This window comes from Sinocyclocheilus rhinocerous, unplaced genomic scaffold (genome assembly GCF_001515625.1).
Source record: "Sinocyclocheilus rhinocerous isolate Xijiao unplaced genomic scaffold, SAMN03320098_v1.1 scaffold256, whole genome shotgun sequence".
Classification (NCBI taxonomy): Eukaryota; Metazoa; Chordata; class Actinopteri; order Cypriniformes; family Cyprinidae; genus Sinocyclocheilus; species Sinocyclocheilus rhinocerous.
Genome location: NW_015632036.1, coordinates 859,559 through 871,559, shown reverse-complemented (window position 1 = coordinate 871,559; position 12,001 = coordinate 859,559). Strand labels below are relative to the sequence as shown.

The following is a 12,001-nucleotide window of genomic DNA, read 5'->3' as shown; positions in this document are numbered from 1 at the left end:
AAGGTCTAACCTCGCAATTAAAGAATATGTATTATTGCATTATAATATTTTGTACTTAATGTAAAGCAGTTCAAGGATATGCATTGTTTTATTTTACTTTTTAAAATCTATTATTCTTTTGCAAAATAATGTGGTCGTGGTGCATTCAATTTTTTTTTACCCATCAACTATGGGATCTTTTATCATACATTTAATTTGGAATGGTGGAAATGTTTCTTAGTCTTGTTTTTTCTTCTTCTTTTAGATCATTGGTTGCTGTGTATCCATTCTAGTGCTGAGCTCGGCCTTGCCTGTCATGTCCCGAACACTTGGTAAGGTCCTCCTTACCTGCATGTGTACACTATCCTTTATAAGCGTCTGTGTATTTCGTTTTATTCCCAATCAGTTTTGTCTGACGACAATAAACAAACTTCATTCTAACTGAAATATGAAAGCAGATGGTAAATGGGAGACTTGCTTATCTAGGATGTGGGAAAAAGATACTTTATGTTGTTGTGTAATCTGATTGAGATGGAGCTGTGGTCCTTTAAGTGTCTTTCTTTTTATCATGTCTTCATCATGAGCCCTTACATGCTCTTTCAATCCTTTCTTTCCAACCATACACCTCCCCATTTCTTCACTCTATTTTCTATTTATGCTTGAGACATTGACAGTGAGTTTATATTCTGGTAGTGTGAAGTGATAAAGTGATGACCTGTGTGTTAATTCAGGTCAAATTGCAAAACATTATGTATTCAGTTCGATTAAATTAGGTAATCACTTGTTTGGCAACACACTCCTCAAATTTCAGATTTTTATGCTGTACAAATACCATTTCATTTGAATGTGCACATGCACCCTGTGGCCATGGAACATTTAGTCATAAAAATGAGAGTGCAACTTGTACGTTTTGTTTCAGAAAGAATGTTTTATTCCCAATCAGTTTTGTCTGACGACAATAAACAAACTTCATTCTAACTGAAATATGAAAGCAGATGGTAAATGGGAGACTTGCTTATCTAGGATGTGGGAAAAAGATACTTTATGTTGTTGTGTAATCTGATTGAGATGGAGCTGTGGTCCTTTAAGTGTCTTTCTTTTTATCATGTCTTCATCATGAGCCCTTACATGCTCTTTCAATCCTTTCTTTCCAACCATACACCTCCCCATTTCTTCACTCTATTTTCTATTTATGCTTGAGACATTGACAGTGAGTTTAAAATGGCAAATCCTTTCAAGAAACTCCCACCCACTGTATGCAAAAAAAAATAGGGAATCTGAGAATTGACCGTTTTTCTGTGTCTCGCTTTCTGCAGGAATAACAAGGTTTGATCTCCTGGGTGATTTTGGACGATTTAATTGGCTTGGAAATTTTTACATCGTACTTTCGTACAATCTTCTGTTTGCCGTGGTAACCACATTGTGTCTGGTCCGAAAATTCACATCTGCTGTGCGAGAGGAACTCCTCAAAGCCCTCGGTAATGTATTCTGCCCAACGCCATTCTGCTAGCACTTCTTATATTGTAATTAAATCTCCAAATTTCTTTCTGGTCTACATTTTCCACAATCGCGTTCTGTACTCTTTTTATGCTCATGTCTTTGTGTCTATATATTCAGGGCAGTTCACTAGCAGGGCATACTGATAATGGTGCATACAATGCATACTGGAGTTTTAGTTCTGAAATGCCATATTATTTGTCTACGAGAGTCAAAGCATCCAAATGTTTCAAATGCTTATCTCTTTGGTTTCAGGTCTGGATAAATTAAATCTGTCCAACAGTCCGACAGATGCAGAGTCAGGGAAACATGCTGTCAACGGTCATCAGAAAACTCTGTGAGAACAAAATCCAGTCATCCTCACACAAACTCATGTATGTGTATTCAGTTGACTTTTTCATTTTAAGAGTATAGTGATATAACATCAGAGAACATCAAAAAAACACACAAAAAAAATGTTGAAGAGTTTGGACTCATAGTCACCCGACATGCAGTGTATGTCCATCTCTCATTTGAAACTCAAACTCCCTGCAGAATGCTTCCAGCTATAACCAGTCTGAGATTCACAATGATTTCAATTGGGTTTGCAGTCTTTGTTGTTCAGCTTGTAAATGCTTTCATGCCAATTCTCTTAAGTGAGAAAATGTTCTTTTCTTGCTGACCTGCACACCTAAAAGACCTCCTGACTGCACCTTTCAATGAGGGATTATTATTATTATTATTATTTTTATCATCTATAATTTTTCCCTAGTTTGATCAAGGGAAATATGCCAAGCTGATAATGTCACGTGTAATGAAATTTAGTCTCAGTTAGGGCAATTATTGTTTAACAACATTTTCTAAAGTTAAATGGAACTTTTAGATGAAACAGGTTGAGGCCCATAAAAACAATTCCCCTAAAAACAACACACAAATGACATATAAACATATACAGTGATATTGTCAAGAGACCTTTATTACCTTTATGTGATATGAGTACTAATATAAGAAACTATATTCGATTAAGAATTGCAGAATGGTCAAATTTAACACTGGGAAAGAAAGCATTGCAGTGAGTCTAGCTGAACATTTAAACTCAAGTTAAGTTACAGATGTTTTAATGCCAAATTAACTGGTTCTTAGGCAAATGGGGCAAAATGTGATGGCCAATCACGATGATGAATACTCTAAAAGTTTCATTGTCAGCATTGGTCCATAGCTGTCAAATATATTGCTTGAATTTTGATGTGTAAAGTAAGTTTTGTGATCTGAAAACTTGTTATTCTTTGTCTGCCATTGCATATGTTTACATTCACTTTGTTGTATTTATAAGGTTATCTATTATAAATGAGGAAGCATTATGATTTTAATTTCCTCATGCTTTACTGTGACAGTTCAGGTTTGTTGGATGTGACAGAATTTTGGGTTCGAGCCACTACCAACAACCAGCTTAACATGTTATTGTGTTTACTTGAATTGGTTGCGTTTAGGAATGTTGCGACCAGCCGGTCAATCTTGCTAATATCACCTCAATGATTTAACACATTTAATGGATTGAATCGTCGTCTTGAATAAGGAAGGTGATCACATTTAAATGACAGCAAAGAAATGCAGCTTTTTTTGTCTTAGTAGTAAAATGCACCAAATATTTGGGAGAAGGTGAGGCACAATCTTGGGATATGCTTCCTGTTCCTCTACTTAAATCTGCTGCTACTTCCTCCACAACATTTGATACTATACTATGCTACATGTACTACGCAAACTGAGAGCATATAGCCAATAACATACATCCTTTGAACTTGGTTATTGCTGCAGAGCTTGTGGGGATCTATATATTTGCCTTATTTCAGCATCACTAGCAAAACAGCCTTCCTCTGCAGCTGCTTTGCTTTTTGCAAATGGCAGATTATCCGTGAACATAGATATTTGTAAGCTTTTTCACTCGCTCTCATGCTGGATTTTAAGCCAGCTCAGCCTGTTCAGTCTAATGAAATACCGGTCTACACAGATCAGAGGCTAAACTCGTACATTATGTAGGATCTTGTATATAAAGGCTGTGAAAACAGGACTGCAGAGTCACATCAGTCTGATTCACACCTATTAAAGCTTATTGTGCGGTGAAATGAATGTGAAGTCCGAGCGGAGTCAGTTGTCATTATGCATGTAAGAAAGCAGCACGACTCATTGAAGGGTCTCCTTTGTAGCTATGAAATACAGTCAGAGAAGCATTTTTTTCCCTTTTCTTTTTAATATTGTCTAAAAGTTACTGATTACACCGTTAATGTACAATATGTTCAGTGTAGTTTCCAAACATTCCCATTCTGACGACAAACCCAACAGGCTAAAAGAACATGAAGAAATCCGTTTCGGCCATTCCTGACATTTCTCTCTTAAGGTTTTATATAAAGCTGAACAGACATCCTGTGTTCAGTCTTCACTGTTCATCTCTTTCACTATGGCAAGCCTCATTATAATGTAAATGATGTATTTAAATGTATATACAGTATATTTCCTCTTTTTATTTTTGTAGAATGTAGATATGAAACAGCTCTTGAGCCTCATTCATACTATGCTATTTGTGGAAAAGACCAGACAATTAGTCGCTCAGCATTTGTTTATTGTAAAAAACAAACAAACCAAAAAAAAAATCACCTCTGATGCCTTAAACAGGCTTTCTGGGCTTTTGTTTTTGTCTCCTGTTGTCCAGTATTGAGGAGACAAGTTGTGCATGTGTGAGATGTGCAAATGAGTGAAAGAGTGAGACGGATTGTTAGCGTGTGTACCTTTTTATTGACTAATTCACTGTGAATCCCTCTTGTGATTGTCAATAACATGGCATACCAAAACGACAGGGCGTATCGTTGAACTGGAACTGGCCAAATGCAAAAAAAAAAATACTGTCAGGGTACTGATATGGAATATTAATGTTTGGGCAAGAATCAGATTGGATTTTGTGTCTGCAAAGTTCAAAGATTCACATGAGGGACACTGAATTCAAAACCTGTGAAAATGTCATTTAAAACTCCTCAGTGGGTTCTGTGGTTCAGTTTGATGGACTGTTTTGGTGTTTTTATTTTCATGGATTTAAAAAAAGTTACATGTAAAATATATTTTCTTCCTGTTGATTTGCACAAAGAATATTTTGTAAGAAAATATATGGGGAATGAGTGTATTATGTCAATAATTGTGTCATTGAAATAATCTATTTGTGTGTGTGTGTGTATTAAACTTTAATGTCACTTTTGTCTGCACAAATTTTGTAATGCCAGAACATATGTCAATCTTGCTAATATCACCTCAATGATTTAACACATTTAATGGATTGAATCGTCGTCTTGAATAAGGAAGGTGATCACATTTAAATGACAGCAAAGAAATGCAGCTTTTTTTGTCTTAGTAGTAAAATGCACCAAATATTTGGGAGAAGGTGAGGCACAATCTTGGGATATGCTTCCTGTTCCTCTACTTAAATCTGCTGCTACTTCCTCCACAACATTTGATACTATACTATGCTACATGTACTACGCAAACTGAGAGCATATAGCCAATAACATACATCCTTTGAACTTGGTTATTGCTGCAGAGCTTGTGGGGATCTATATATTTGCCTTATTTCAGCATCACTAGCAAAACAGCCTTCCTCTGCAGCTGCTTTGCTTTTTGCAAATGGCAGATTATCCGTGAACATAGATATTTGTAAGCTTTTTCACTCGCTCTCATGCTGGATTTTAAGCCAGCTCAGCCTGTTCAGTCTAATGAAATACCGGTCTACACAGATCAGAGGCTAAACTCGTACATTATGTAGGATCTTGTATATAAAGGCTGTGAAAACAGGACTGCAGAGTCACATCAGTCTGATTCACACCTATTAAAGCTTATTGTGCGGTGAAATGAATGTGAAGTCCGAGCGGAGTCAGTTGTCATTATGCATGTAAGAAAGCAGCACGACTCATTGAAGGGTCTCCTTTGTAGCTATGAAATACAGTCAGAGAAGCATTTTTTTCCCTTTTCTTTTTAATATTGTCTAAAAGTTACTGATTACACCGTTAATGTACAATATGTTCAGTGTAGTTTCCAAACATTCCCATTCTGACGACAAACCCAACAGGCTAAAAGAACATGAAGAAATCCGTTTCGGCCATTCCTGACATTTCTCTCTTAAGGTTTTATATAAAGCTGAACAGACATCCTGTGTTCAGTCTTCACTGTTCATCTCTTTCACTATGGCAAGCCTCATTATAATGTAAATGATGTATTTAAATGTATATACAGTATATTTCCTCTTTTTATTTTTGTAGAATGTAGATATGAAACAGCTCTTGAGCCTCATTCATACTATGCTATTTGTGGAAAAGACCAGACAATTAGTCGCTCAGCATTTGTTTATTGTAAAAAACAAACAAACCAAAAAAAAAATCACCTCTGATGCCTTAAACAGGCTTTCTGGGCTTTTGTTTTTGTCTCCTGTTGTCCAGTATTGAGGAGACAAGTTGTGCATGTGTGAGATGTGCAAATGAGTGAAAGAGTGAGACGGATTGTTAGCGTGTGTACCTTTTTATTGACTAATTCACTGTGAATCCCTCTTGTGATTGTCAATAACATGGCATACCAAAACGACAGGGCGTATCGTTGAACTGGAACTGGCCAAATGCAAAAAAAAAAATACTGTCAGGGTACTGATATGGAATATTAATGTTTGGGCAAGAATCAGATTGGATTTTGTGTCTGCAAAGTTCAAAGATTCACATGAGGGACACTGAATTCAAAACCTGTGAAAATGTCATTTAAAACTCCTCAGTGGGTTCTGTGGTTCAGTTTGATGGACTGTTTTGGTGTTTTTATTTTCATGGATTTAAAAAAAGTTACATGTAAAATATATTTTCTTCCTGTTGATTTGCACAAAGAATATTTTGTAAGAAAATATATGGGGAATGAGTGTATTATGTCAATAATTGTGTCATTGAAGTAATCTATTTGTGTGTGTGTGTGTGTGTGTATTAAACTTTAATGTCACTTTTGTCTGCACAAATTTTGTAATGCCAGAACATATGTCATTATTAACTATATAATACTAAATTCTACTCTTTGGCTTTAATTTAAATGTTTTTTAACATATGCTGCTGTTACTTTATGCAGCACAAGGACCGGCGTGTCAGTTGGTGTGTTGGGTTTCTCAAAATAGAGGCATTTGCAGTGATGTACTAGAATTAACTGTGAAAGAAAAAGAAGCCTATTCATTCCATATTCTATAATCTGCTTGATCTGATTGTTGTTCATCTCTCTTTCCAATCCTCCTCCCATCACCTATACAACATTATTACAAAAAATGTAGTACGTCAAGGATGCTGGATATTTTCAGTTCATCAGTCTATTGAACAGCGTTTCAGTAGAAAGTGTCCTGTCTACACACCAAACAGCTTGTTTGTTCATCATAAATGTCTGTCGGCCTCCTTTGAATTCTCATCCTCAGCTCCAAGGGAAAGCTTAATTCTGTTTCCATTTTTGCCTGTAGCTTCTTTTACTTGTGTGAATGTTGTTTCAGAATGTATTCTCTTGTATTTGTAGAGTTTAGTTGAAGCAAAATGTTCAGATTGTCTTTAGTTTACTTTGTATTCCACTTCAGTTTACAATAAAGTTTGTGACTTTTTTTTGGACTCTTTGGTGATGTAGAATTACAAATGAAGCCTTTCACTGTGTTGTGGGAGAAGTTTAATTTGTCTCATTAAGGAAATAAATAGAACACCAAGTCTATCTAATAAATACACTGAGCTTTAATTTGAAACCAGCATTTTAGCATAGTGTGACCGGCAGAGAGGGCGTGTGGGTTTCACCTCATGGCAGAAAAGAAAGGCCTGCAGACAGGGTTCATGGAAGAGATGGGAACAGGACAATAATAGGACATTCCTGTCTTCCTTAGACGAGCTGTTGTTTGAGCCCAAGCGGTTCAGGCAAATGGGGCAGTCCTGAACGCCCCGCTGGACAGCCTGGTGGAAGCAAGCAAAACAATCATTAGTAATGTCAGTTTTCAGGTAATTGTGTAATTAGAAGAAGTCATTCCAGTATTAGGAATGGGCAGTACTAAACACGTAAGTGAGTATGGACAAACAATAATACTGCCCGCTAGTGAGAATTACACTGATAATGCTTCAATTCTATCCATGCCCATCCAGCTGCTTTCAGTGAGGTGCTAAAATGTCAGCTACAGAGTAGGCCTATATATCATACAGTATCTATTTGCAAATTTTACCCATGGCCTATTAGGATCAAACGTTAATTGTGCACTACCCATAAAATGTGCTGTCAGGGACATTCTTGACTTTTAAGTAGGGCTGTGCAATTAATCACATTGTCATGCGCATCTCGTCAGTAAAGCCGGTTCCGTGATTAGTAGTAAATCGCCATCACCTGCTTTCAGATGGAGCGGCATTTACTACACCTAGCCGTAGATCACTGACAAGCTAGGCGATATCGTGTTCATAATCGAATGCGATTCATCTGCGATTATGAACGCGATATTGCCTAATTAGACTATTGAATTGAAAATTGATCTATTGAATTGAGAATTGAGACTATAACCATTCAAAATGCACAGTGACTTTGTGTCATTCACCCCACTGACACCAGCAATCAGTAGTGCTACTCAATCATTTGCTATTTAGATACAGTGAGGTCAAAATTTCTGCTATGCATCTTTTGATCAGACAACCATTTTCACACATATTTCATTCCTTTTTTTAACTAAAAATTCAAAATGACTATCACTATTATCAATTCTGATGTTCTAGATTGAGACTGAACAAAACCGACTGCATCGTGCTTGGTGCCAAGTTGTGCTAGATTTCCTCTGGTTAACTGTGGGACAAACATGTTTGTATACACTACCAGTCAAAAGTTTGGAATAATTAAGTTTTACAACAAGGCTGTATTTTTTTTTAAAGTGTCAGTGTCACTTCAGTGTCACATGATCCTTCAGAAATCATTCTAATATGCTGATTTGGTGCTCAATTATTATCAGTTATTATTGGTACACAGCCATTAATAATGGTTCTTATTATTAGTGATGTTAAAAATAGTTTTTGCTTAATATTTTTGTTGAAATCATGATACATTTTTGCAGGATTCTTTAAGGAATAGGAAGTTCAAAAGAACAGCAATTATTTAAAATAGACATCTTTTGTAACATTATGTATCTACTCAATTTAGCACAACTGTTTTCAATAATGAGAATGCAAATAATAAGAAATGTTGGAAAATGCTGGAATAATGTCTGCTGAAAATTCCGCTTTCCCATCACAGGAATAAATTACATTTTATGATATATTAAAATAGAAAACAAAAATATTCATTTGTAATATTATTTCACAATATTACTGTTTTTACTCTATTTTTGATCAAATAAATGCAGCCTTGGGGAGACTTATTTCAAACGTTTGACCGGTAATGTTAATTTGTATTTAATCGTCAAACTAAATTCTTCTATTATTTCCTTGTGTTGATTTTATTAGCAAGCATTTGCTCTTTAGGCCTCTGAAATGCTGATCCAGACACAGCTCGTGTTTTCCTGCTACATTATCGGGAAAATGATTAGCAGATTTATGACTGCCGTGTGCAGCTCGTATCACAGTTGTAGTTCAGTTGAGTCTAACAGAAAGTAGGTGTGCAGTCATAATCATTAACTGACTGTCAAGCTTCCTTTATTCAGCAAAGGCCAATCGCTTTGCACGAGAACATTCCATAATTGTTCGTTCTGTTTGTCTGGGTGGGAACGGGTTGGTTCTGACTTGAACTCTGCTAACTCTAGGTTTGAGAGTCTCAAGTTATCTGCCAGACCTCTCATCCAGAAGATAAAAAATGAGCGTTTCCTTTTTTAGTGGATCACTGCCATTGGCTGCCTCAACACAATAACAATGAGGCCCACTGCAGCTTGCATGTAATGAAAGGCTAGGCATGCATTATCCACGCAGCTTGTGTTTTTTAGTAAACACAGTGGATTATTTCCACTCATTCATTAGCAAGGTAAACAATCATCTCATGGAGGGTTTGATACTGTTGAATCGGAACATCTGTGCCGCCAGTGCGGCTCGAGCGCTCCGGGACAGGTGGCGGCACGTCGGGTGAAGGGCAGGACCGAGGAGCGACTGCAGAGAGGGATTAGAGGCATTGATGAGCTGCTCTTTTATAAAAGTACACTGGGATTTCAGTCTCCGTCTGCATGTGTAGGTGAAGGAGCAGCGGCATTATCGCAAACCTTCTCTTGAGCTTCCAGCCAGTCCTTCTCCTCCATTTCAGAAACACTCATGTACTTGTTGTCGAAGCGGCGCAGGATGTCGTGGCTCGTGGCCACGGAGCGATCGATATCGTTCAGGAATGCCTCCACGTCTGTGCTGCATGACTGCACCAAGCTGTCGTTCATCTCCTGAAACTGATTAAGGAAACAAATGACATGAAAATGGGTTTCGGTCAGACATAACAAGGCAAGCTGATGTTCCGTCATAACATAGATCAATTCTGAGTCTTACAGTGACAATGAAAATCTGTTAACAGCCAGATCAATAGCAGTATGAATGGATGTATAAAGGAAACTTTCTGGACAATCCCAGAAATTGACCTGCAAGATTAAGCATGCACAGGTACGCACACACATCCTGTGGCGAATGACATCAGTGGTTTCTTTGTATTTGATCAGTAATTAAACAGACGTTAAGCGTTCCACAGAGTTCAAGCGTAGACCTTCCTAAAGAAGGACAAACAACATTTGGCAGTGTGAACTCTGCCTCCTCACATTCAGGGAAAAGAGAGGGCAGGTACAATCAATCTTAATGTCACCAATTTAACTCTCTAATATGTTGACTTAGTGAGGTACCTGAGCAACTGCTTGATTGAAAACCTATCATCTAAGAGCAAAGCAATAAGCATACTGCATTCTTTCTCTCTTTGTTCCACATTGTTTAGCTGGTTAACTGCTTCCCGGTGTGCCAAAGGTCCAGAGAAACACATGCAAGAACCAGAAATGCACTACTAACTCATTCACATGCCAAATAAAATGTAATATCATGCCACTTGCATAACCAAGATTGTAAATTCCTGGGGGAAGAAATATCAAATGTATACCTTGAAAGCACTGTAGATTGCTTCAATAACAATAATAACAATAAAAAATAAGCACCAAGTACTTCACATGAAAACATGTAAAAATACCATAATCAATATAACATCAGACGAAACCCACGTTTATATCGATAATAAAAAAGATCAAATTAGTATACATAAAATGCATAAAAATGGAAATGAAACCCAAGTAATAATAAAAGACCACATAATACGTAGAATTCTTCAAAATCGTAATTTATTAATTAAAAGCTAAACTAAAAAGATACGCTTTTAGCTTTCTTTTAAAAATAAGCTTTTTAAAAGAAAAAGGTTTAAGCTTTCTTTTAAACCAAACTGGATAAGGCGTTTGGTAAATTAATAAATGTAATGTAAGGGTAGATAAATTCCCCTTCTCACTGCCAGTTCTGCCACTGTAAACTGACTTGCCTTGTAAAAGAGCATTTGGGTGCTAGTTGTTCAGCAAATTACAATTGAACCTTACTGTGTAGCAGACAAATGAAAAAAGATTCAATATTAATACAGATTTGGCAATGCTCAAAAATATACAATACTGTCACAGGGGTCAATGCATACATCTGTACGCTTTTAAATAAGAACACTCTACTTTTCAAAGCAGTTTCAGAATATGGCTTGGAGTCTGGAATACTGCTGTCAGTTTCAGAACCGTAACCAAGACTTGACAGTTGCTGCCTCACTAGATGGCAACCTTTGCTTTCCCTGGGCTAATGCATGGGGACTTCTGTGTGGGATAATGAGGGGGCTGCAGGGACAGACGTCTGTGTCAGTGAGGTCCCTGACCAACAGCTTCTAACCACTTTCACCTTCTATCAGTATCCTGCACTCTGAAGGTTTAAAGGGTACATGAAAGCTGCTATGGAAAACAACATTTATTTAAAGGGGTCATATGATGCGATTTCAAGTTTTCCTTTCTCTTTGGAGTGTTACAAGCTGATTGTGCATAGATAAGATCCCTGAAGTTGCAAAGACTAAAGTCTCAAAACCAAAGAGATATTCTTTATCAAAGTTAAGACTCTGCCACGCCCCCCTAAAACGGCTCGTTCTAACACGCCCCCACATATCTACCTCACTATGTGGAAATATTAGCATAATGCCGCCCAAATGTGCACGCAAAGAAAGAAAGCGTGGTTTCAGTAACCGCAGTTAGAGTTGAAGCAGCCATGTCAGGGAGACGCTGTGTGTTTCTAAACGAAAGCAAAAGCACTTTATTTGGCCTACCAGAAGTAGATGCATTTAGGAATCTTTAAAATTACTTACAACAGAACAGCAATGCATTTTATGGACGACCGTTTCATGAACCTAGGAGAGGAGGTAATTCTGACTTTGCTATGACAATCTGGCGCTTCTGAATCAGCTACTGTTTTGTTATTAAAGTATTTGTTTGCTATTGACTGTTCAAATGCAGAGTTTTGAGCAT

At 37.1% G+C, this 12,001-nt stretch overlaps 1 protein-coding gene and 1 pseudogene across 1 annotated transcript in view; one reads left to right on the top strand and one right to left on the bottom strand.

Moving 5' to 3' along the window:
* Positions 1 to 3,663, top strand: part of LOC107742132 (limb region 1 protein homolog) — a 37,393-nt gene extending 33,730 nt beyond the window's left edge. Inside the window, exons 15-17 of the mRNA XM_016555034.1 lie at positions 245 to 311; positions 1,296 to 1,457; positions 1,732 to 3,663. Of these exons, the coding sequence (XP_016410520.1) occupies positions 245 to 311; positions 1,296 to 1,457; positions 1,732 to 1,817 (315 nt within the window). The 3' untranslated portion in view covers positions 1,818 to 3,663. The remainder of the gene's footprint in view (positions 1 to 244; positions 312 to 1,295; positions 1,458 to 1,731) is intronic.
* Positions 3,664 to 7,138: 3,475 nt separating this feature from the next.
* Positions 7,139 to 12,001, bottom strand: part of LOC107742145 (RING finger protein 32-like) — a 15,426-nt pseudogene continuing 10,563 nt past the window's right edge.